At 35.4% G+C, this 26,693-nt stretch overlaps 4 protein-coding genes across 7 annotated transcripts; 2 read left to right on the top strand and 2 right to left on the bottom strand.

The window, feature by feature from the left end:
* The first annotated feature begins 237 nt into the window (after nt 1-237).
* On the top strand, nt 238-1,963 carry LOC130723454 (floral homeotic protein PISTILLATA-like). Its single transcript, XM_057574520.1, has 2 exons — nt 238-346; nt 1,011-1,963. Exon 2 carries the CDS (start codon nt 1,014-1,016, stop codon nt 1,743-1,745), a length of 732 nt encoding a protein of 243 aa, XP_057430503.1. The 5' UTR covers nt 238-346; nt 1,011-1,013; the 3' UTR covers nt 1,746-1,963.
* A 93-nt stretch (nt 1,964-2,056) lies between these two features.
* On the bottom strand, nt 2,057-6,595 carry LOC130723453 (phytochrome E). Of its 2 annotated transcripts, none has more exons than XM_057574519.1 (4): nt 4,285-6,595; nt 3,077-3,881; nt 2,632-2,925; nt 2,057-2,541 (listed from the first exon to the last, which is right to left on the bottom strand). In XM_057574519.1, the coding sequence occupies exons 1-4, from the start codon at nt 6,305-6,307 to the stop codon at nt 2,298-2,300; spliced, it is 3,366 nt and encodes a 1,121-aa protein (XP_057430502.1). In that variant the 5' UTR covers nt 6,308-6,595; the 3' UTR covers nt 2,057-2,297. The 2 variants fall into 2 exon arrangements, with proteins under 2 accessions (XP_057430502.1, XP_057430501.1); XM_057574518.1 differs by having other exon boundaries at nt 2,632-2,928.
* Nucleotides 6,596-8,338: 1,743 nt separating this feature from the next.
* Nucleotides 8,339-16,571, top strand: LOC130726782 (uncharacterized protein C2F7.02c-like). 3 transcript variants are annotated; one of them, XM_057578087.1, is made up of 7 exons: nt 8,339-8,495; nt 9,641-9,905; nt 11,693-11,784; nt 12,150-12,249; nt 13,232-13,756; nt 14,846-15,183; nt 16,021-16,571. In XM_057578087.1, the coding sequence occupies exons 2-7, from the start codon at nt 9,734-9,736 to the stop codon at nt 16,177-16,179; spliced, it is 1,386 nt and encodes a 461-aa protein (XP_057434070.1). In that variant the 5' UTR covers nt 8,339-8,495; nt 9,641-9,733; the 3' UTR covers nt 16,180-16,571. The 3 variants fall into 3 exon arrangements, with proteins under 3 accessions (XP_057434070.1, XP_057434071.1, XP_057434072.1); XM_057578088.1 differs by having other exon boundaries at nt 8,340-8,495; nt 9,644-9,905; XM_057578089.1 differs by lacking the exon at nt 8,339-8,495 and adding an exon at nt 8,630-8,748.
* A 3,440-nt stretch (nt 16,572-20,011) lies between these two features.
* LOC130726783 (polygalacturonase-like) lies at nt 20,012-24,489 on the bottom strand. The gene is made up of 4 exons (XM_057578090.1): nt 24,044-24,489; nt 21,698-21,987; nt 21,366-21,591; nt 20,012-20,908 (listed from the first exon to the last, which is right to left on the bottom strand). Exons 1-4 carry the CDS (start codon nt 24,482-24,484, stop codon nt 20,690-20,692), a joined length of 1,176 nt encoding a protein of 391 aa, XP_057434073.1. The 5' UTR covers nt 24,485-24,489; the 3' UTR covers nt 20,012-20,689.
* Between the last annotated feature and the right edge of the window lie 2,204 nt (nt 24,490-26,693).

Here is a 26,693-nt window from a genome sequence, read left to right on the forward strand (position 1 = left end):
AGTATTTATGAATAAATAATTTAGACAAAATAGTTTATAATAATATTTATAGTGAAAACTTATTTCAATATTCATTTAAAGTATACTAATTTTTAATTAATGTTAAAAATATATTGTAAAATAATATCTAGTTGATTTTGTTTTAGATACTATTCGATTATATATGTATTGAAGAAACTTGAGATTGATTTAATATTGATTTAGTTTTCTGATTCGATTTTATTTTGTCCAATTTCTATAAATGCCTCAATTGAAGAACTCCAACTCCAACTCCAACGGCACTTTTCTGTTTCTTGTCTTCTAAGTATCACTCACAAGCTGCAGTGTTTGGCCGATTACGACAAAGGTATGCTTTTGATCATAACTTCCTAAATTTGTCAATGCACTTAGTAGTTACAGTTACAGTTTCTGTTTGGTTTGGTTTTTCACTTTGTGTTCTTTTCTTTGATATGTAGTTTCAGTTTTATGTTTTTCTGGGATGAAACATCATGGGAATGAAACATCATGGGAATGTTTTTCTGGGATGAATCTTGTTCTTGTTTGGTTTCTGGGATGAAACATCATGGGACTAGGAATGGGGTTTGTGTTTTTTTGTCGGAAACTACACTACATTGCCCAGTGTCTCAAAAACTGAAACATTCACTTTGCAATTTTGCATCAAATTAAGTGATTTTTCATGTAAAGATTCATTCTTTTTCATAAAAAGTTTCAACTTTTAGGTGGAAAAGAGGTAGATAGAAGAGAGTTAGGAAAAAATACTGTGATATGATTGGAAAACAAAGAAAGAGATTAAAAAGAAGTTATTTTTGGGGGATCAATTTGTTTGTGGTTAAATTGCTGTTGTGGGTGAGTATATCAGTATGCAGGATGTGGTATAGGCAGAAATTGGCTTCTGCTATCAGTTATTATTATCAATCATCTGTTGCTGTTGTTGTTTGTGATTTAATTGTATTTTATGAGACCAATTTTTAATTTTTTTACTAATTTTGTATTTTATGTTGTGATTGTAGAGAATGGGGCGTGCAAAAGTAATCTTGAAACCAATTGAAAAGGTGAATACTCGGAGATTAACTTTCAGTCAAAGAAAGAAGGGCCTTATGAAGAAAATTTCTGACTTTCACAAATTTTGTGGAAATGAAGCATGCTTGATTGTGTATGATGTTGATGGTAATGGTAAACCAGTGGTTTGGCCTGAGGAACCTTCAAGAGTACACTCAATCCTTGATAAGTATGAGCACCAAAGAAGTAAGAATGATAAACCTGCTCCTAAGACATTTGATCTGGAAAATTTCTTTGACCATAGGAAAGTGAAGGTTGAAGCTGAAATTGCTAGAGTGAAGAAGGAGTTTTTTAAGGTGAAATATCCAACTTGGGATCCATGTTTCAATGAGCTGACAATGGAGCAACTGAGTTTCTTCATGGCTAAGCTGAGTGCTAAGATTGAAGCTTGTGATCATAGGATTGATATGTTGAAGAAGGAGCGTCAAAGCGAAGCCGCCACAGCCGCCTCTGGTAGCGTGCAAAACATGGCTCAGGAGGGTGCTGAATCCTCAAATCCATGCCCTGTTGAAGTAAATGTGTCTCTAGATTCAATAGACCTACTTGATTATATGAATTGGGATGAACTGGAGCATCTGAATTTGTGTGATGTTTCTACTAACTATGAAAGTGATCTTTTTTGGGCCAACCAACTTGATGAGCTTATTTCTCAGAATACGGATGATCTTTTTACATGCTTCAAATGATTGGTGTTGAAGGACATGAGTTTCAAGTCAGTACAGTAGAAGTTGATGTTTTTTTGGTTATGACCTAGTTTTTGTTAGAAAAAAGAGCTTCTTATCTTTGTAAAATTTATTCATTGACTATTGACTTCTCTTTATTTTATGAATAAAGAAGCTTGTTATCTTTGTCCAATTGATGTATTGACATCTCTTTATTTTATCAATGAAGAAGCTTGTTATCTTTGCCCAATTGATGTATTGACTTCCACTTATTTATTATGAATAAATTTTTAAGCTCCAGAAGTAAAATAAAATAAAAAAGATGCACCTAATCAGAGCACAAACCAATTCTGGATTTCTGGTGACAATATTACAAGATTGCACCTTAATTAGATTAAATTAATAGCATTCAAAACAATAGGGGAACACTATTCATAGCTCATTTCCTATTTTACTGTAGTAACTTTTCAGCTGCAGTATACAGCCAGATATATAGAAAATTGCTTTGATATATGTCAATCTTCAAAGCTATGTTGAAATGAGCACTTCCCATATATGCCAATGTAGAGAAGAAAGCTAACTTGACATGCTTATCTTTGCTTGCAAATTCCTTTGCCTTTCTTTTCTTGTTCTAAGTTCAAGATCAATGAGGAAATAGCACTTATTTTGTTCTCTTACATATTGGACATGACCATTCATCCTACTGAGAATTTTCCTCGACATATATAGCCCTAGACCTTCCTGTGTAGTCCACTGATTCCCTCCTTCAAACATATCATGAAGAACAGCAGAAGGGAGACCTTGACCAGAATGGGTCATTCTGCATGAAAAAAAATTAGTAAAATGGGCAATAACATCACTAGAGGGAAAAGTATTAGCAACCAAATTAACAAATGCTTGGTTTGTGTACCTGAACTTGAGATGGATAAACTCATTGCCATCCTGTATTATTTTCAAACCGGGTGAAATCTTGATTTCTACCCAGCCATTTGGAGATGGTGTGTGGCTAACTACATTAAGCAAAAAATCAGACAACACCACCTGCAGCCTAATTTGATCACCATATAGAGCAAGTGTTTTGATTTCCTCCGGAATTTCATGAAACAGCTGCAAGTTTTTTCCTTTTATCAACATCATCACTTGACTCACAATGGCATCTAAAATATTTCCCAGAAGAAATTCTTCCATGTTTAGCTGCAAAGTGCTGCTAGCATTAGCATAAAATGCCAAAAAAAAAGAAAAAAAAACTTAGTCAGTATTATGACATGCTTGTCTATGTAAACATGGAACATAAGAAAAAAAAATGATATTTTAAACATCAGTAATGCCTATTATAATGCAACAAGACTTCTCACCCTTCATTTATACTTTCTAAATCTGAATTCTCAATAATTGCCATGATCTGTCTTTCACATGCATCACTAGTATCAAGAAATTGTTTCTGATTTTCTGAGACCGCCGTGTTTTCCAGAAGTTTGTGTGTGAACCTTAAACCGTTCAAAGGGTTCTTCATCTCTTGTAGAATATAAGCTAACTCCTTAGATTCATAAATGCTTTCTCTGCCTTCAGACCTGTGTCCATCAGAGGGCTGGCTCGGATCTCGCGACACGATCTGCAAGAAGCAGAAACAGCCTATCATATTCCCAGCCGCATCGTTCCTCTTGCTTGCTGTTATATAAACCTCAACAAATTTTCCATTTCTATCAAAAAATCCAAATGGTAACTTCTCGGAATCTTGACCACTTAGTCCGCGATACAGTAAAATCATAAAGTTAGTGAGTGTATCTTGACCTTTCAATTGACAAAAGTTCCCAAAGATCTCCCCAGGAAGTAATTTTCCTATGACTTCTTCTCTCTTCCAACCAGTTAGCTTTTCCATGGCTGCATTCCATTCAGAGCAGCATGCATTCTCATCAGAAGCGAAAATGGGTGGAATTAATGGATTGAGACTCTGTATGATGGCTTTGTAATCACCTTCCAACTTGATGAACTTGTCTAGAACCACTTTCTCGTGAGTTATGTCTTGACCTACAAAGCACACCCCAACAATGGCATTTGTGTAGTCCCTACTAGTGCAGGCATTGGCCCTCAGATAAACAACTTTTTTTTGATCAATCCCAAAGTGTTTTATTTTCAACTCAACATTTTTTTCCTCCTCACCTGAAAAAACATCAGTCATAAATACATATTCTAAGGGTACTCAACTTTTCTTCATACACAACAACAACAATATACAATATCAAACAAAAGTTTTATCTCACTAAATGAGGTCGGCTATAGCATATATGGATCACTTGAGGCATAGATATGGTCAGTTTAACGTTAGATGTCGCAGGCCTAACACACCCTTTACCGTGCATATTCTTCAATTATATAACACTAGTCATTTAATTTTTACATTCTAGCTGGTTTAGAGGACATCAGTAATCTAGAAAAATGAGGTTTTTGTTTGTCCATTGCCTTATAAGATTCATACTACAGAACAGTTTATTCAGCCAATGAATCATGAAAAATAATTGAATTAGTAATACAGTCAAAACTCCATTTACAAGAACTGATTTACCTTGCAAGGCTCTGCTTAGGACATTTGTAAGAGTTTCGCGCGAATCCGCGTGTACTACTTCATTTACTAGGGATTTTCCTATAGCTTCACTAGCCTGCAGACCTGTCAATTCAGAAGTTTGTACATTCCATCCATTGATTAGGCCATCTGAATCAACCCCAAAAATGGGGACTGTTGCTGTCTCAATTAATCTCACCATTTCACACGCTACTGAACTGAGTTCACCCTTCCTTTCAATTGCAGTGCCAATTTTCTGTATAAAATTTAGAGTCGTTGGACCGAAATTCTGTGTGTCTTGGAATGAATCTCTCATGATTAGTTGTAATGAGTGAATAGCATTAATCTCTGACACTTCCCAAGGCAAACTTTTTCTTTTGACTATTTCAAGAAAAGCTTTAAAGGATGATCTTGGGTTCATTTTCCCTCCATCATCCTTATCCTCTGGATGATGCTTGGCTCCTCCCCATTTCATTTCCTTAGCAGTGTGAGACCTGAACCAGAACAAGAAATGTCTTGAATTGATTCTTGCTGTGGCCATGCCACAAACTGGATCCCCCAGCGAAGTAGCGCCCGGATAACCCGCCTCAGCCAAACTATTTGTGCTCAAACCTGTTGAGTCTCCATGATTAACAAGTAGCCATTCTGCAATGTCCTTCACCTGTGATTCAGTTGGGGTTGTGCCTAACAACCAACACTTACCATCATAGTACAAGGCAGCACCATCACACTTCACAAGGTCCATGATACTCGGGGATTGAGTCACAATCCCAAACGGTGCATCGCGCAGGAGCATGTCACACAGCAAAGTTTGTGTTTTAAGAATTCTCTTCTCTGCCATTTGTGCTGCCAGTTGAATCTCCATGTAAAGCTGCAGGCCAAAAGCCTGCATTAGGAACTCACAAGCATAACGGACTGGGAAAGGCACATAGCGCGGTGAAGTGTGATGACAAACCAGCAATCCCCAAAGCCTTGTTGTGTCATTTCCATTGACTATGACAGCCATCACCAGAGAAGCAATTGAGCCCATGTTAGCCATGTACTGTGAGTGACAACCTTGTGGTGCCCTGAGGGTTGAGTTCACCAAGTAAAGAGGTTGCATTAAATCTTCACTCTGAATCACCTTAACCGCATTCGCTTGGCAATCACAAATCATCCTTACGCGGTTCTGCTTGAACAAGAAGCGTGCAGCTTGTGGGATATCTGTGGCAGGATAATGCAAACCCAAGTAAGGCTCTAAATCTGACCTCCTAATCTCAGACACAACTTCACCATGGTCATCCTCATGAAACTTATAAACCATAACCCTATCATATCCAGTAAACTTCTGCACTTCCTCAACAACCGCGTCACAAAGCAGACCAATATCTTCCCCAGGAAGAGATTGCAGCCTTGAAATTGCTCTAACAGCCAGCTTCTGTGATTGAACTGTCCCAGCAAGTGATAATGCAGGGTCACTGGACCTTGCTGGCTCCAAATCAATCACAACCCCAACATCAATCCTGTGGAGTATAGCATAAAATGGCTTCTGGGTTGTCCTTGTATAGACCCAAATTGGGTTCAAAAGTGAAATTTCCCTGGAAGACACAGCTTTTGCAAGGGAAGCCCCAGAAGGGGGAGTGAAGAGGGTTGTGGCATCAACCCCAATCAGACCCAGAAGCTGCTGTTTTGAATCAATATGCCTCTCTAAGCCTAACAATTGAAAGCAATTCTCACTGTATCCAATGATTGTAAAAGTGGATTCTGCAATTGCTAGCATACAACCAAAGGATTGGATAAGACCACCCCTTTGGATTTTAGACAAATATGCAGTCATTTTCTCTTCAGACACTAACCTGGGAGAATCAAGAACTGTTTTTGAGTAGTCAAATGATTTGTCAGAGGCACCAGATTGCTCAAACTCTGCAAGATTCTCAGCATCTGCACTGAACTGAGCAAGTGCCTTGTCCTTGTTGCTGGTTGTGGCGGTGTTCATGTTACTAGTAAAGCTTGAGTCCTTCAAGTTCCCTCTGCTTCCAGAACTCATTCTCAACGCTTCCACAATTCAAAGTACTTCCTTTTCCACCTTTCTCGTTTGCTATATCAGTGTCTTGTGTTTTCTGTGTGGAATGTTGCTATTGCTGCTTCCTTAATATTCTATGTCATGGGTTGCACTTGCACACACACGTCTTTGTCATGTTTTGTGTGCTAATGTCATGCTTAAAATCATTGAATCACGTATCAAAATCACACAACATGCCTGATATTTTGCCATGTCTGTTTGGTTTTAGCTTTCTGGTTTTGATTTGCTTCTGGTGTTTTTGTGAATGAGATAATGAACACGTGTATATATGTACCTGAAATTTTGGGAATATAAATGTTCTTATCCAATGTGAATTACTCTTTTGTTCTGCCAAACCGACACTGAAACTGAATTACCTTTATTTCTCACTTCTGTGTTGTGTTCAATCCAATATTCCAATTGTTGCAACTTTTTCAGTGTCTTACTTTTACAGCCAAAGCCATAGTTATCGAAACAAATGCCTCACTGATGCAGCAATTGTCAGTTGAAATATTAAGAAAGTTAATTATAAGCTTTATCGTGCATGGAATATGATTGATATCTTTTGGCGGTTTAGAGTTAGAGACTAGAATGATTGATATATTTTGGCGGTTTATATGTTTGCTAAGTCTAAACTTGTCAAAAGTGAGATTACTTTTTTTTTCCACTTTTACTACTTATCCTTCAACTTTTGCTTCAATTTACGTGTCTGCCCTTTAAAAGACAATAAATAGAATCTAGAAGTGGAAGGAAGACACTCTGTGGCCAATGGTCATACTCTGCTCATGACACAAATGTGAGCCATACAATTGGAATATGAGGGCCAATGCTGTCCTTGTCTTTCACAATAATGCTGGATGAAAAAGTCAGGGTTTGGTTGGAGGGAAAGGAGAATGAAGGGGGTTAAAATCTCTTGTAGCCCAATTTTGTGTCCCATGAAAAAGTGGAGGAATTGGAAGAGAAATATTCGGTTGGAAAAAGTGGGACTCAGACGAGGCTTGCTAAAGGCGGTGGTACAGTCACACTATGACTTGCATCGAGGCTTGCAGATGTTGCAAAGGTGGGGCGTCAGCGGCGAGACCAATGTGAGTGAGTGAGGTAATGTGAGCGTAATACAGTTTGAGATGACTGAACACTAATTATATCTAATTAACACTAGGATTGACTTAGTCGACACTACTACTTGGAAACATTATAAAATACGTAACATTATCCGTTTGAGTGGGTTTAGCTGACGCCAACTAGAGTCGGCCCTCTTATTAAAGCTTTGCATCGACTAAGCCAACACTAAGTGACACTGATGTCGAGGCTGACGCCAATCTTCACACCTAAAACTTTTATAGGGAATTTGTCCATATAAATTTTTTTTATCATCACATTTAACAATAGGTAATAATCATGCATACACAAAACTTTGATGGCCTTAAACATTAGTTGTTGCCAATAAACTCATGTTTATATTTAAATATACAACATTAATTTATGGGATCCCTTAATTTATCAAACAAGAAAACAAAAATAGCTTCCTTTCTAGTTTTTGAAATATATTTGTTATTAGATGCTAGTACTAAAATACACTACTATGATTTGAAAACACCTACACTAGTAAACATCATTATATCTTCCTATCTATGTAACACAAAAAATGACTAAATTTTCCATTTGATCATTATATTATTTTAAATGAACTTAAAAAACACTAAAAAGGAATATAACACTTTTAAATATTTAATGTAAGTGACAAACGAAGCTGGCCTCAAACTAAAATGACAGCCACAAGAAGAAAGAAAGCAGAAGAAAAAGTGTAAGGACTTCCAAGGACCAAGCATATGCAATTGAATGGTGGGCGAGACTGACACACACGCGCCAGCAGGAAGCGCGTGAGTTATCGCCTCCTTCAGCGCGAAGGAACGAAGCAGCACGTGTCAACGCGTGATGCTGAGCTGGTTTCACGCGCCAGGTGGCGCTTTCGCAACGGTCGAAGGCGTAGATCATCAAATCTCCGCCGTCCGTAGCATAATCCAACAACGCATAGTTACACTTGCTCTCTCTCTCTTCACCCGCGGAACCAAAATCAATGGAACTCTAGAGAGAGAAACTAGAGAGAGAGTGAGAGAGACAGAGAGTGTGTGAGGGTTGGTTCAGTTCCTAACTAGTTTGCTAGCTTCCACAGGTAATTGTCCTTCTGGAACTTCACTGTGTGTGACATTTTTCAGCTACAGCTTCTTTGTTTGTACTCATGGAACTGTTTTTTTTGTTGTTGTTGTTGATTATGTACTGCTAAGTAAATGCAAGTTGAACTTTTTTTTTTTTTTCAGTTATGATTTTGATTATGTTTTTTTATTTGGTTTGTTAAGGAAGTTGGAATTTGCTTAGTTTTTTGTGGGATAATTTCGGGGTTGACTTGTGATTTGGCGCGCCAATTGGTGAGTTTTGTGGGTTTTGAGTTTCTTTCTTCTGGGTTTTGGGTTTTGACTTTTGATTATGTTGCTCATGTAATTCTGGTTGTCTATGTTGGTAATCCTTGGAAAATCAATGGAGATGTCAAGCATAAGGTGGTGGTGGTGGTCAGAAAGTGCACTTTTTTAGTTTTTGATTGTGAATGGAACATTTCTAATTAGGTTTTTAGGGGTCTGTGGGGGGAGTAAAATCTATAATTTTTCCAAAAAGGAATCTTTTTAAATTTTTATGTTTGTTAGATAATGTTATGCAGGATGAAACTAGGTTGTTCCGAAATGGGGCAATCGCCCCGTCAAGAGAAAAATAATTTCTTAATAGAATAGTATATAAATGTGATATCCCCCTCAAATTTTTATACTGAATCTTTTAATTAGCCATTGATAATTCTGCTTATTGTGTTCAATTTTTGCCCCTGGACTTATTCTTTCTGGTTCCTTCCATGATATGACTATGTCTCCTTTAACTGAGATGTGTTTGAAGATATAGTTCTATGTGGCTGCTATGTTTTCCTTAAGGCTTCTTGGTAAAATCATTATTCGGCAAATTATGCAGTTTGCTTGCTTTGGTTTAAGATAATTTCTTATTTGTTATAACATTTTTTTTGTTTATCCTCTACTTTGTAATCTCTCACCTCTCTTCTCTTAATGAGATCATTTATTTTTATAACTTTATGAAGAAAAGACCTGGACTTTCAGTTTCCGATTCTAAAATGCACATTTCTTAATGCTGACACTGAAATATTGCATGCTATTTGAGTTACAGTTCTTTGTTCCTTTAAAGAATCCTCAATGCATATTTTACCTCTTGTGGATTACATACTTTCTAATTTGGTATATCTGTTCCCTTTTCTTTGTACAGCAGCCTCTGCTGCCTTGACTGCCTAGAGGGACCTTCGTTCCCCACACATGTGCCCAGAGCCAGACTGCTGTGCCTATAGTAAGCATAAATCAAATGCCATCCCTAAAAATGAAGAGCAAAGTAAGTGTGAGCTGTTTAACAGAAAGAACAGATCTTCTTCATGTGTGTCCAAAATCAAAGATAATTTCCAAAAATCCATGCTCTAAGATAATGATTTCTGCTCAAACGGTAGAAATAGACACTACTATCCAGAATTTCCTTGATGGTAAGCACACTAAGCAGCAACTTGAAATTTCTTAAACTCAATCTTCCTTCAAGATTTCTGTCGAAGTATTAATTTGATTTTTTTTCTTGTTAATGTCCATATATATATTTGTGCTTTTGCTTTACTTCAAGCTCTTGAACAGTTTACCTTTTGCATTTTTTTTTTACATTTTATATAACATGCTGCTGATTGAGCTTTCATTTACGCAACATGCACAATCACATGAGTTTATGATTTTGAATTGTTGTGGACGATTGGTGACTTTGTGTTGTTCATAATTTATGGAACTCCAAGAATAACTTATGCTCCATGTCCTCAAAAAAAAAAAGGACAACTAATGCTCCAACTTTGGCAAGTCATGGAACTACTGGCAGATATTTTCCTTAATTAAAAATAGGAGGATTTATCTGTGATATACCTGATGATATTCTACTCGGAGGGATAATTATTAGAACATCTTAATACAGGTAGTTTAGGGTTGTAGATCTTCTCTTATTAGTTTACCAATGACCATATTGTGTGAAAGGAGAGATGCACATAAGGTCCTCCTGCTCAGGGTGCCACACCCCTAGAGAATGAATTACAAAATGTCCTATACTAAGTCATAATGTCAATCTCTCACTACATGGCTCTGTCATGTGAAAGCTCACATTAAGCATTTAACTCTTCTTCTTAGATAACAGAGAGAAAAGACATTGAAAGCATGATATATACAAAACAAAAGATGCAATTACTACCACGAGGGAAATCCTTGATTAGACAAGATGGTTTATAAGTCTTTGTGATAGGAATTGAAAACAGAGTAGTATTTCTATTGTTACTCTCAGAGTCTAGCTCTGAGGAATTAGAGAATTACAGAAAATGGGGAATGGAAAAGAAAGAAAAAATCAGAGAAGAATGTTTTCTGCCCTTGGCCTGAGCCACCGCACTCACCCAATGATTGCCTAAACCTGTCTTTTACCCTCCGCTTCCTTATATGCACCCTCCCTCCCAATGATTCCCGTATCTTCCTCACCTATCTCTCCTCTCCATGTGTCCATTCTGTTAGCAGCCCTCCTCCTAAGTGCTAACAAACTGATTCCCACCTTTTCCTTCAACATTTCTTTCCTACCCTTACTCTTATTTTTCCTTCTATATACCCTCAAAGGAGGGACTGGCGCGGGTCCAACACTTTGCCTTGGTTGAGGGTTCCGAGCCACTTAGGCAAGGATTTAAAAGAATTCTCTATGCATTTATGACCTGAATTGAAGCTTCAAAATTTTGTTCTTTCTCTCATGCTTTGCACTCTAAAGTAGTCCTGAACACGTACCTAAAGTTTCTTCTTGATCAAAAACTTGGTCTTTTATCACAAACCGAAATGGGGGGGGGGGGGGGGTTATTAGTCGCAACTTGCAAGGTTTTGGACTCGTTGCATTGGAGTTACCAAAGAAGCAATTGTATGTACTGGCATTATTAATATACGGCTATTAACTCATTATTAGGGGGTTGTCCAGAATTTGGTCAGTGATTAGATTAGGAATGGCAGTTTTTTTTTTTCTTTGTGAGATTCGTTTGGTATTAAAACAATAATGCATAATATTTTTTATTTAGTAGAGTGGCCAACTATGATGTGAAGTACTCATGCAGAATTGTGTATCCATTTGTATCAGTTTGTTTCCTTCCTTGATATACTTTATTTATGTGCTGTAGTTGTAGGTTTTACATTCTGTACACTTATTTTCTCCCTAAAATTATTCTGAAATTATCTTAATCCCTTGCATTTGATAGTTCTTACTGTTTATCTATAGTTTCCTCAAAGCCGCCCAAAGACATTGCAAGTGATCAATCCATTGACAAAAAAGAATTTCTGGATAACGAAAATTCTGTCCTGGAAAGAATGGTAAAGTTTGATTGTATTGGCTTTATTAATTAGTTACTGATAATTGTGCACATTACTCAGTGTTACATTCGCTCCTGGATAATTTTATTACCATTTTCCAACTAAATAGATATTTGTAGAAGCCGAGTGTAAGTTAACTTTCCTGTTGAGAAGTACAATGTATAAGAAAACACTGAGAGGAGAATAAGGGACTATTGGTGGGGGATGTGATTCTTCCATTCAATCTATGGAAGCTAAGTAGTTTTCTTGGCTTCCTAAAAAATAATTATAGAATTTATGTCTACATCGATAACTTTTCAACTATACTTCTACTATATCCATGAGAGCTTTTCTGTAATGCACAACTCACGTAATTCTTTTTCTAGGAACTGAACAACCCCTGTACAACAAACTTTGAGACAATTTTTTCTCCTGCTTTTGAGCCCATTGAAGTCAATTCCCAACATTATACTGAAAAAGATGCAGGTATGACAATCATGTTATGTGTGCGTGTGTGTACCAGTGCGCGTGTGTCAGTGTGTGTGTAGGGGAAGACTCAAGTTACGCTGGTCTAATACTTTGATGATCTTACACTCTAAATAACTTCATATAGAACATGATTTTTGTTTATCTAATTGTTGAATTATAATTATTTATTACATTGATTATTTGTGTCAAATCTTGTAACATTTGAACATAATTTTATAAATAAATGGTTCTCATTGTCGCATGTTTCAAAATGCGTATATGACCGACATTAATCTTAAATATGCATCTGAGTGACATATTAAGTAATTTGGATTAATATAAAATTTCATACATATGATCTATACGATAGTAACTTCTAATCCAACTGTAGGTTGTAGAATACAATCATATGGCAAAAAGTTATTCAATGGTCCAAGACTACTAAAGTCTTACATAGTGTAACTTTATAGGACGTAGAAAATAAGTTGCTACCAACCATTGAAGGAAGTACACAGTTGAGAATTGTGGTTATGGTGCGAAGTATGTGTACTGAAATATTTCATAATGGCAATAATATCAGACTATGAACAATGGAATCCTGGAGAAAGTTTTGCCATTGTGATAGAATGCTCCAAACTAGCACCTTGAGAACAAGGTACAAAAATCCAGGGGGAGACCCAATAAGTTAGTTACCCTATTAGTTAGTTAGTTGGGAATAGTTAGGATGACACAGTTAGGGAGGTAGGTTGTGATGTATAAAGAAACAGAGGAGGAGAGAGACAGTCTTTAGTCAATTTGATGAGAATTGGGGCCTTATGGAAGGGGGTTGCAGACCCTCGAAGTTTTGCAACATGTTTGCGTAGTTCTTCAAGGAAGCGGAGAGCATATTTTTTATTTTAAAATAATTAGTATTTAATTTTATGTCACAATGTACTGCTACTTACTTCGTGGTTATTTGATTGTTATTGTTTATATGCTGACAACTCTAATTATATTGTAGGGAGCATTTGTGATACTAACATGGCAGGATTAGGAGCTGATGAGGGAAGAAATATTTGTGGCTATGAAACATGTGATGTTTCAGACTTCTACATTTCTGACATGATCATCTCAAGCTTACCCATTGGTGGAAATGCCTTTGACGATGATGATGTCGGTGAAACCAATTGCCTCTCTGACTATGGATCAGATGAGCCATCCGTGTTTCCTGCTTCTGAGCAGTACACGGTCCTGCCTGCTCTTGAAGATGATGTTAAAGTTGGCGGTATTTCTCAAATCATATCATATGAAGAAGCCATGATGGTTCAAGAAAGTGCTAGCTTATATTCAGCCATGACTCAGATTAGATCAAGCAACCTGGAATCTGATGCTAAAAATGACATGGATAAGGCGGAGTCCTTTGATCCGCAATCATTTATCAAGAATTTACCAGAACTATCTGAAGCAGATTTAAGTGGCCAGCCCACATTAATCCCTAAGCAATCTCCAAAAAGGAAGTCAATAACCCTAGTGCTTGATTTAGATGGTAAGAAACCAAGTTAGCATGTTCCCCACTCATCATTAGCAATCTATAATTATGCAGTAGTATATGGCATAAACTGACTAGACTAACATAAATGATTTTAGAGTCATAGGTCCAATCTTCCTTTTCTTACGATGATTTTGTTATGTCAAAAAGATTGTCTGTTAATGTGGTTTATGATATGTCACTTAACTTCAGATTTATGAGTAAATTTTAGATGATATACATTCCAGTTTCTTATTTTCTATCTAAAACAAAGATATCATATATATATATATATATATATGTGTGTGTGTGTGTGTATATATATGTGTGTATATATATATATATATATATGTATATGCATGGCATGGCATTGCTAAAATTATTTCCACTTCAATTTTTACAACAATGAAGTTCATAAAAGTGACATCTATTATAAAAATCAGATGCATAGCTATACATGGATATGTATTATGCTTTGTGGATCATTTATATTACTAAAACTGGAAAAAAAATATCCTTATGATTTGAGGAATGACGTGTAGGCCATATGGTGTATATATGTTTACAAAAATCACAAATGGTTATTGATGTTTAACCATTTTGAGTTAGAAGTTTAAAAATAAGAGTTATTGAGAAACACATGGAAAATAGAAAATAGGTCAAAGTTCTTGATCTTTCAGCAGCTTTCCCATGGAATCAAGACATAATATGGTGTTCTTCTCCATACTTACTTAGTAATAATGCGCTCGAGTACTTATCTCATTCCTTCCAAATATTTATGCCTTTGCATGGCATTCTTCACCAACTCTTGTGCTTCGGCAAAAAAGGATCGATAAAAGAAAAAATTGTCACTTTATTGAAATAAATTTGACTCTTCTAACCCATGGTAACATTCCTTCTCAATATATGCTAATAAATCACTAAAGTTGAGACAGCTGAATTTGATTGAGAACTAAGTGTTTTCTTTAAAGTCACTTAGTCTGACGGACTTGTTTGAGTATCTCTATTGGATAATATTCTGTTTCATTCACATTAATAATCATTTTTCCCCAATGCTTTATTTCTGAAATATTTACCTTAGCCTTCCATCATGCTCATTATATGCAGAGACACTTGTTCATTCTACATTGGAACCTTGTGATGATGCGGATTTCACTTTTACCGTCTTCTTCCATATGAAAGAGTATACAGTATATGTAAAACAGAGGCCTTACCTCCACACATTCTTGGAGAAAGTATCAGAGATGTTTGAAGTAGTTATTTTTACTGCCAGCCAAAGTTTATATGCGAAACCGCTACTTGATATACTGGATCCTGATGGAAGGTTTATTTCTCGCCGTGTGTATCGGGAATCATGCCTTTTTTCAGATGGAAATTACACCAAAGATCTTACTATATTAGGTGTTGATCTGGAAAAAGTTGCAATAATCGATAATTCACCTCAGGTATATAATCTATCCCTCTCTTTTGTTAGTTCAACTAGATATCTTTCTTTTAGTTCCCTATTTCTAAGCAGTTTACGAACTTGAAAAAATATGTCTAAGAAAAACTATAGGCCAAACCATTAAGAGAGATTTAGAAATAAATGGTCTATCCGAGAGTTCAATACATTGTAGAGTATTATGGTATCGTTTGACTTATGCAGCTGACCCTACCTAGTGGGGAAACACTTAGTTGTTGTTGCTGATTTTCTGTACTTAAAGAAGTATAGTATATAATAAAGCTATACATAAAAGGCATGCGGAAAATTAGGTATATATTATTAAATCTTAGTAACAATTATCTTTGGGGAATGCAGCAGCGAGCCGATGAGCACTAGGCTTTGACTTTCATTAAAACTGAATAAAAAGGGTAGAAACATGTGAGATTCCTTTCATTGAGTAAATAAATAACATGGTGGGTTTGGATGAGAGGAAAAGGGTGGGGAAGAAGGTAAATTGACTCAACCCTTGTTTGAAGTTTCTTGAATGTGGGAGGGAGAAGTGTCTCCTCCCCCTCCTCCACCTCGAAGCTTCAAAATTATTTCCCCCTCAAATTTGGGCTGGGTTTAAAGCTTTATTTTAAATTAAATAAAGGCAAATAACCGTCATTCCCTTCCTTCACTCACTTAAACATCCAAACAAGAAGAAATAACTCCCTTTCCTTTCCCTTCCCTTCCCTTTCCATCTCTCTGCACTCACTTTATAATATCCATAGGTCCTGGATGAGGGAGGGGAGAAAAATATTTTCTTCACTGAATATTTTTGTATGTGTAATCCTTTCACTCTTATAAAACATTTCAGGTTTTCCGTTTGCAAGTGAATAATGGTATTCCCATAAAGAGTTGGTTTGATGATCCATTAGATTCTGCACTGATGTCATTACTTCCCTTTCTAGAGACCTTGGCTGATGCTGATGATGTCCGTCCTATCATTGCAAAGAGATATGGTAACAAAGAATAAGGTTTCTTGTTACACCAAATTTAGCTGCTCTTCTACTTTCTCTAGGTTTAAGAAAATTTGGCCTCTAATTAGATGCTAAGGTCCCCTTTCCGTTTGAGCTTGAGATGAATTAACCTATACAATAAACTATTGGTTGTCTTTTGGTTGAGTCCAAAATTGGTTCCTATTTCTTCTCAGTTGACAAATCTGGAGTTCTCAGTTTCTCTTGAAAGGTAGTTTTATCAAGTATCTCTGTTTCTTTTCTCCCTCTATTAGTCTTTGACTTGTATAGTTGAAGTTCATATATTCTATGTGGGTGTACATGAAGTTTATCATATTATGGAGGGCAAATCAATTGTATGTGTACCAATAGAAATGGAGACTGTATCGAGTTTTTACTTGGTCTTTGTTTATCTTTCTTGTCGTATGATCATCTAGGATTGTGATTCAAGTATTATTCTATGCATCATTGATGCATGTGTTATCAAAGGTGGCAGAAAAGTTTAGTTCACTATCTAAAAAGAAAATTGAACAAAATGTTCAAGGATAGTAAAAATACTAGGATAAACTTATTATGAGTAAGTACAACTGTACAACTAATTGAAAAAATCTCAAATAGGTTTAGAACTGAAATTTTAACAATCAGGTTAACAGTTGCATGGCTGAGATGGAAGAGTGTATGTGAATCAGTCTTTCAAGCAATAAGTCATCAGTAGTCAACAAATTTGAAACATATACCTAAAATTGCAAAGAAATGAAAGATCATAGATATGAAACACTCAACAAGTTTATTGGAATAATTGAATAATGTATTGTTGAGGATGCTCAGTGACAATCTTATTTCAATTAAGGTTTCAGGTGCATTTATAAGAAATCACAGAAGATAAATGTGAAATTAGTTATATTCTTAATCAAACTTCAACTCAAACCCACACTCTAGTAAAAAGTTATAGATTAATTAATCATCAAAGGCATCTAAATGTTAACACTTAGGTCTATTATAGACCCATTAAAGCCAAACAATCTAATAACTATCCTGATTCTAAGCTAGAATAAGATAATCCAAAAATAGAATAGAATCTATAATTTTACTTCGAGCTGGTCAGCTTTTGTTACATTTGTACACTGAAATGCAACTTGTTTCTGGGATTAAAATCATGCTGGATTTGAAAATTATGAATGTTTTAGCCTATTTTATATGGGAATTACACTGGTAAAGCTTAAATTTATTTGGATTGCAAAAATGTATCTCGTTTCTGACATGAAAACCATGCTACAATTGTAAACTTTGAATGTTTGAGCATATTTACATTGTTAAAGCTTAAATATATTTCCATCTATTGTGTGGAACTGATCCACAAATCGGACTCCATCACTTCGGCATCATAAAGTATTTGGCCATCTATCAGGTCTGAGGTGGAATTCTTCATCCTTATAAATTTCAATTACTTGTCAAGTCCTGAAAGGTAATAAACTAGCTTCTTTTGCTTTTCGTTCTTGTATGAACTTTGATCAAACTAACTAATTGTTAAATTTTATTTTCTAGATTATCCTTTTAAGTTCTGGTCTGAAGAACTAATTTACATCTTGCATAAATAACCTTCTAACTTCCAAGTGGCTTGTTGCTATGTTTTTACCTTCACAGTGTACACTCCACTGGAGATCTTGATTATTAGACTTATTGATACCTATCCATTTCCTTGATATCAATACCTGTTCCCAACTTTCATGTGTATAAGGACTTGATGTAAGGAAACGGTTCACACAGGTGGAAAGAGATTATAATCATTCTATGGACATCCCTGATACATTTGGCTGCACTGCTATACTTCACTAGCCATAAATTACTTTGGTCATCCTTGATATTGGAACCTTGTGATATGAAAGAGTGACACATTTAATTGATTTGTACTGCTATTACTTGGTTTTTAGAACAAAAGAGATGTCAAAGTAAGATTGAATTTTCTAATTATGAGAATGAGCTTGTTTCAATGGTTTAAAAGTGTAAAGAATATCCCTTTATAGGTAATCAGTTTGGCTGGCAGCTGGTGGATGAGGAATACTCATGTTATCAATAGGTGTGGTATATTCTATTAATATTAGATTCTTATTCAACCATATCAACCTTGGTACAGTGAATTTGAGGTAATCTATTTTAAAAAAGGACTACAACTATTATTAATATTATCAGTCTGCTACAGTGGATATGAAACCGAGAGTACAGCAACTATATGTGAGGAAATGGAAGGATGGGAAGCTAAGTGGTTGTACATATGATATGAACATCATATGCTCTAGGGTTAACATGTGCTGATGTTGTGGTTCCTTCTGGGACAAAAGTGAGAAGAGAGGTGGTTTGGTGACAAGTACTTGAACTGCTAAAACTTCCTTTAGGTTTAAATTCAAAGTTGATGGACTTCACCTGTATGAAATAGCTGACTATCAATTCTTTGATGATTGTCTGCTATTTCTTGCTATGGTCATCTGCTTTCATGATTTTGCATCCATTGTCTGCAGGTCTGTGAAGAAACTTTTATTAGATTATCCCTCTAATGGCTGTCTAATAGGTATGTACATTTTGTTACAGTCTGGAAGCAATTCTTAGGTATTTGTTAATTATCTGAAGAAATTGTAAAATCCTACTTGAAATGTTAAATCGTTGTTATTTCACTGGTAGTTCCTTTCCTCTTCCTGTTCTTCATTTCTGGCCATTTGTTATTTTGTCATTTACAATTGTCCATCATTGTATTCAGAAATACAAATGATTTGCTACTGAACACTCTAGCCAGAATTATTGGATTGACTATATAAAGAAAGGTATACATCATGTTAAAGTTGTAAAGGAAGAATATGTGTGGGGGAAACTGGATGAAAGTCGATTTATATGATGTAGTAACAAAAGTAGATTAGGATAATAAAGGGATTTATACAAGATATAAAGCAAAGTATACTGACCCTTATTTATAAGGTTCTATCAACATATACTAGGGTGTATTATACACCATTAATTAGCTAGGAAATAGTTAGAGATTGAAATGATTTTCTGTGATTTCTTGCTAATCCGCTGTTATTTTCTAGCTAACTTTCTAGCATGTGATTGCATTAGATATTATCTACAATTTTGTACATTCATCTAATGAAAGAGATAGACAGATATTCACCTATGTTTTGAGGGTTCTCTACTTTCTAGCGTATGATTGCATCATATATTAGCAGCAATTTCGTAAATTCATCTAATAAAAGGGATAGACATATATACACTTTTAATTAACAACGGAAATGGTCAGAAATGTTCTTGTTCAACACTGCAGTTTGGCCAAAGGGGAGACTATATGTACATGGTCACCGCCAACATTTTCAACTTCTTTTGATGCGGCTACATGAAATAATTTGTGGCTCCCTCACTTTTTTATTTTTATTCAACTAGGACTTTAGGAGCCCTTCTTCCACATGCCACAGAAGTACAAATAACACCCTCTTTATTTTTTTCTGGTTATCTTCTCTAAACTCAACGGTGTATACAATAGTGAGCTTCGGTTTCTTCCTTTTTTAACTTCTTACTTTCCCTTTTCATAGTCCACCACTTTTCCTTCTTATATAGTCTTCACCCCCAAGCCAAAAATATGTTTTCACCATTACCTGTGTAAGATTCTAGTAGTTTTACATCGTTCTCTAATAGATCACATCCGTTGAAATTTTTACATTACTAAAGTCTTACACTGATGTAAGTTGATCCGCTCCTTATGGAATTATATTATATTAGTTAAAGTTTTCATCATTCAAAAAGAGGTTATGTAACATTTTGGTTTGAATGTTCATCTAAACACTGCAGTTAACATAGATCTTATAATCTTGGGTGCTGCAAGACTTCTGAATAATGATTCATTTATACCTATTACATTTACACTTTATGAGAGAGTTAAAGATAAATGAAAGAGAAAACAGAGATGTAATAGAAAAAGAAGAGAGATATGAAGAAAAAGTCAAGCGAATTTAGATGAAAGTGAAGCGGAGTGTGACTTATTTCTAAACCGCACATTTATCATTGATATTTCTTTCTTTTTCTGGTATATAATGCTTAAAGAAAAATAAGCTAACGCCTCAAAAACAAGGTGTCTGTCATTTTCAGCCAAAAGTGAACCACCCGGAGGAGGTTGATGGTGAATCACCAACCCATCAGAAACTTAATTTAGCTTTATCATTGCCAAAAATCTGCAGTCGCATTTCTCTCACAATGCAATCACACAAACCAACAATTGATATTTCTAAGCAGCGAGTCTATTTATATTATTTCCACTGAAAATACGTATAGACTATAGATAGAGAGAGGCAAACTGCTTTTACATTATGCAATCTATATACATTTCAGTAAAAAGAAATTCAACATATGAAATACATTCAATATTGATGAAGACTATATATGATATCAAGTTTCACTCACATTGCAGGCAATAATGAAATGATATGTGCAGAAATTACAGTGTTTTTCAATTATGATCAACTTTTTTATTTTCAATTAAAGTGTATAAATTTAAATACAGCTCCTTGGGATGACCACTCCAATGGTACTGCCACCAGCATTTCTACAAGCTGATTTTGCAGAACCTTTCCGATAAACGAGATTTATGTCTTGCAGCTTGATTCCCCAGCATGGATTGCTTTGACTGCAGTCAAAATTAATAGCTACTGGACTTGCTGAAGTTCCATGTATGTCTTCATATGACACTTTGCTTATCTTCACCCCAGAACTCTGTTTTCAAATTATTCATGATTAGGTTATTATTGAATCGGAAAGAATGAATGGTCAAATTAGTCCCTAAAAGTGTTAAACGCTAGCAAGTTCGTCAAATTGGTCCATAAAAGTGTTTTCAAATTATTCATGATTAGGTTATTATTGAATTGGAAAAGGTGAATGGTCAATTTGGTCCCTAAAAGTGTTGAGCGTTGACAAGTTCGTCTGTAGATAAAAGAAATATTTCTGCGGTCCCTAATTGTGTAAAATGCTAGTTAGAGACTAACTTGACTAACGTTTTATCTAACCACAAAGACTAAATTCACCCAAATTTAATACAATTAAGGAACGCACCGGTATTTTTTAAATCTAGAGACGAACTTGTCGGCGTCCAACAGGACCATTTCACCATTCCCTCAATTTGAAATTAAGCATGTAATAATAATCCTGGTTTGTAGAGATCAATCTTACTGACCTGGTGAGGACATTGCCTGCCAGGGCAATATCTTTGATCAATAATGATGGGATTGTAGACATTTTGCATGATAAGTTTCCTGAACACAATGTCTCTTACAAATCCATTGCTTGGTCTCGCCCATGATTTGATCCTAACTCCATTATCGGTTTTGGTGAACACTGAATTGGTCACTGTCACGTTCCTCACTCCTGCCTCATTCGAAGAAGTTCCCAAGCTCCCAATGCTGTAATCAAATTAAAAACTACGACGTAAGTTTGTAACTAACTCACGCATGTCTTTTTTATTTGACACGACAAAATTTAATCGGAATTGAGACGCGAATTACATACCTAATGCCATGTCCGGGGCCGCAAGCGATGCGTTCGATCCACATATGGGTGGTACCTTGGTTTATGGAAATACAATCATCACCAGTCATGATGGCAGAATGCATGATGGTAACTCCAGTTGAAAACTGCACATTGATTCCATCTGTGTTGGGGCTTCCACTTGGAGCTCTGATTCTAACACCTTGGATCAGAACGTTTGTGCAATGGTCGACAGCAATGTGCATTGTCTGGCTATTAAGTGATTTTAGTCCACTAACCACCACATTGCTGGACCAACTGAATGATAAAGACTGCATTTTGATCAATCCATTAATATTATCAATTAATCCGAATGATTTGTTATTAAACCATGGTATTTGATTTGCCAAATACATAATTATTGTATTTCAAATCTCTTATCCTTTTTGAATTTTTGAATCGAAATTTCTAAGCGAAATAATCAAAAATTCACTCTTAGTATCCAAAGGTAATGCAAATTAATGAATGTATCCAAAATGAACGGCCAGCTCGGGCAAATTGATTAAAAGAAAAAATCAATTTTGCTGACAAACTACTATAAATAGTTTTTGAATGTCATAATTGATTATGAGGTCGGTCAAGTTTATCCAAACAATGTATTTACTAGCCTTTGATTCTTTCAAATTAACGTTTAACACCAAAAAAAAAAATATCTTTAATTTATGTCATTTAAAAAATTAAATTGTGATGATTGTAAGATATGATATGTTTATCTTAAAACAATTTAGTTATTTTACATCCCTTTCATATATATAGTCATTACACAAAGGATTGAAAAGTTTGAAGTTAATTATAGAGAGACTTACATAAACTACTCTTTACCTATCGTAACTCATTAATAATTTTTCATACTTTGAATATTTTAAATGATTGAGTAATAATTATATCTTGCGATATATAGTAAAATGGGTTGGTAGGTCAAGCGCCGCCATTCTCTCAACCCATCAAAAAAAAGGGGTGGATGGGTTGGCCTGCCTTTGAGGGCGGCTTAAAAAGCTTAGGTCATTGTTTAAGGGCGAATTAGGTGGGTTGACGGGTTGACCCACCATATAAATAAAATCTTACGAGTAATTTATTTTCTATTGGCTTTGGCTTCTGTTTTGCTCACATGACACTTAAACTTTATTTTTCTCTAAAAATTTTATTTCACCCTTTCTCGCAAAATTTCAGGCTGATGTATAATAGAGATAAAAAAAAAGTGAGGGATTTTATGGAGGGGTTTTTTCATCATAAATATTGCCAATACATGCAAATCTTAAAAAGAATTTTGGGATTAGGGAAGAATTTTACTAAGGGGTTGAATATGTGTTTAGTCCCTCAAACTTTATCATTGGCTAAAGTCAATCTCTCACCGGAGTGAAATTGTATTTTTTTCCTAAAACTTTTAAATTTCCTAATTTGAGTAATCAACGGAACCTGACTTTCTAGCGTGTTCGATAAATGATTATGTGATATGTGTATAAATATAATATTCTATTGACTTCAATTTTAAAAAAGTAAAAAAAAATATCATATAAAAATGTTACGAATTTTTTTCCAATAATTTTACAAAAAGCATTTTAAAAGTATCCTATAAAAAATTAAAAAATATTAGTAATAGTTTAATTTATAATGAAGAAGGTAAAATAAAGTATAATTTTTAAAATGAAGAAGGTTGGTAGCACATGTTTAACACAAATTTCAATACACTCTTTAGAATTAGTTATTTAAAAAAAAAGTGAACCCATATTTTAAACTGTGATGATTTATTTTTCTCTTGTAATAAAAAAAACTGTAATGATTTACAAGGTACTTATGTTGAATTTTTAAAAATAGAATTCACCATTAGTATGTTTAGATGAACAACATTGTAAGAATTGATTTTAATAAAGTTGATTATAGTAAATGTGAGTTGAAAATAATATTATTTTGGATACTTTCACAGGAAAAATGAATTTTGTCGGATAAATTTTAGAATTGATTATGCATAATACAAGCTACTTTGCTTAGCTCTGAATAGAATTGGTTTTGGGGTTTAAATCAATTCTCTAAAATAACTTTTAAAGGTTAATTAGAGAAATTGTTTTTATATACTATAATTTTGATTCGTCATGTATCATGTATGTCCAAACGTACATTAATTACAGTATCATAGATAATTGATTTACCGTTTTAGAATTAATTAATTCTAAGGTTATTCAAGGAGGAACCAAACACACAACTAAAATTATATATTAGGAAAAAAAATTGAATTAAACTATGTACTCGGATATATTAACTACTTTTGTACTTTTGATAGGCATAGTACACACTAATACGCAAGAATGATGTTTAGTTGTTTACACATACCCTTGCTCCAGCAGGACAATTTTTTCCAGATCTTCTGCAACGCCAATAGCCAGAACCCTTTCCATCAATAGTCCCTCCCTGGATTTTCAACTTATCAACCTTCATGAACAAGATCCAGTATTCACCGGAACCACCAAGTGACCAGTAATCTTTAGGTGCCACTAAAGTGCCATCTATTTTAATTTCGACCTTGTTCTTGCAAGGACCCGAAAATGTTACTTGTTTCAACAAGAAACTTCCTTGGGGTACATAAATTGTAGCTTGTTCCCTTGATGTGCATGCTGAAGACCATGCACTAAGGAAGGACTTGGTTGAATCGGAATTTCCATCAGGTTTAGCTCCGAAGCTAACCACATTGATAAATTTAGCACTTGAAGCTTCGTAGAAGAAGCTGAAGGTGGTGGCTAGGAGAATAAAGAGATAGAAATTATGATGAACCATGATGATGAAATTGATTTTTTGATGAGAATTGTACGAATCCGTGAAGATTTTATACTTGCTATATAGAGACATGGGGACAAAGCTTAAGGAAGATATTTAATGTCACGTGGTTTGAAGTACAAACTAAGTCAATCACATGTTAAGTCACTTAATAGTCTCATATTTTCAAGCCTTGTTTCGTTGGAAAAACATATATATGCGTGGTGCAAGGTTTCACGGGCCTTCTCATTGGCTCAACAGCTTATCATCATGCATGTTTGTCTAGCTAGCAAGGTTAAAAGTTAGAAATACACACACTCAAAGGTGGTCACAGGCCTATATCTGAGAAGATACAATATTATATGAATCCAACACGTTCGGCTTCTCATATATTAATTTGTAAATCATGGATGCCGACAGGGTACTGATCGACCTGAACCAATCAATTACACATAAGAGTGTTTAGATGAGCAGGGAACGGTGGAGGAGGTAGTGGTCTTCCGTACTTTAGAGTTGCGCCTTCGTCGTATGGATATTCCGATGGCGACACCTGTAAAAACACTCTCACAATCAAGTTAGAATGTAGGTAAAAAACAGGGAAGAGATGTGAATCATGTGTACCTTGTGGATCATGGATTCCACCACCTTTTATACGATCGAGTTTTGAGGGTTTCGAGGTAGGAGAATTTGAGGTTAGATGGATTCTCATGATGGGTATGAGGTGTTGTGATTGGGGTAAACAATTGGGTTGTCTGAAATGCAGTTTAATCGAACAACTAGAAGAGAGCTTGCGAGCTTGCGTACAGTATCAAGTCCTTGAGCAGAAATCATATTCAAAGGAGCATGGTTAGTTGTGCAATATACAATAATCATAAATGACGATTGGTAATGGGGGTGCATGCGCTCGTGATTTAGTAGGGGTTCAAATGGAGATTTGCCAAGGATGGCAGGACATACACTTATCGCAACACAATAATCGACATTGTGTGTAAACGTGGTCGGTAGTTGCAATCCTTTTATAAGAGCGTGTAATGAAAAGTAAATGTTCCTTCATGAGGTTCATCGACATAGGTCAATCGGATTGATCTGCTCCCTTATCTATACTCGTTGGTTGTTTGGGTGTTTGTTGTTACTCTTTGGCAAACGCTAGATGTGCAGCATTGTTCATGTCATCAATTGGAAGCTAGAATAGTAGTCTCTCAACTCTTGACATAAGCAGAAGCAATGACGAGAGATAGCATTTCATTTCCTTTGGTTAATATGTGGTCGCCAAGTACCGGTAGACATGCACTAACTGAGAACTGGAATAGTAATCTCTCAACTCTTGGCATGAGTGAAAGTTGATGGTGAGAGGTATGAGTTTCATGTGCACAAGTTCATGATGATTAGTGATGTGTATCGTTCCGCATTGTAGTACTCAATTGGGTGTGCCTAACAGTTTCACTGCTCAAAAGTGTGTGCCTCTTTGTGATTGGTGGCGACGCTTCAACTCCCGCGCGAATTTAATTTCACAATGATGGGGGGCATCAACCTTTGTGCCCCTCCCCTTTGTGTAAAAATAAGAAGGGTTCCTTCATTTTCACATATTTTGTTTTCTCTATGTTATTTCTCTGTTCTTTTGTTGCGACGATTCTTTTTCCTGGCAAGCAAAGATTGTGTGGTGGTCTTCGACTTTCGTTTGCGGTTGCTTGCCATTTTTCTGTTCCTCAACGAGTATTTTCCCTCACTACACCTTCTTTTCTTATTTTTGTCAGGTTTTGGGAGCTTACTGGTGGTGGCTTTGAGCTAGGTTTTCATTGGAACGTGGGTTTTGCTTTGCGCGTCTGCATCTCTCATATCCAAGCGGGAATGAGCACTTCTTACCTATAACTTCTTTATCTATCCAAACTTTTCTTTCGTAGAAGAAGGAATTTCAAGTTGAACACCCTTTCGACGACCCATCACTCTCAAGATCCTTAATAATTAATATCTATTAACTCCTTATTGAGATCATTAGATGTCCTATGAAAAAAATCCACCCTCTCTATTATTACTGGAAGAGGTTATACATTTTGTAAGGGGTTGTAGAAATTTCACTTGTAAGTTCTAAATTAGGGTTATCGTTATTGTTATCCTTACTCCCATTTTCCCTTATTCGATGAATTTTAACTATTGAAAATAAGGAAATGGAAAATAGAGAAAGGAAGTATACCTAAAGAAAGGAAATTCTTAGGTTTGAAAGAAAGAAGAT

The sequence above is a fragment of the Lotus japonicus genome, chromosome 6 (genome assembly GCF_012489685.1).
Source record: "Lotus japonicus ecotype B-129 chromosome 6, LjGifu_v1.2".
NCBI classification, from domain to species: Eukaryota; Viridiplantae; Streptophyta; class Magnoliopsida; order Fabales; family Fabaceae; genus Lotus; species Lotus japonicus.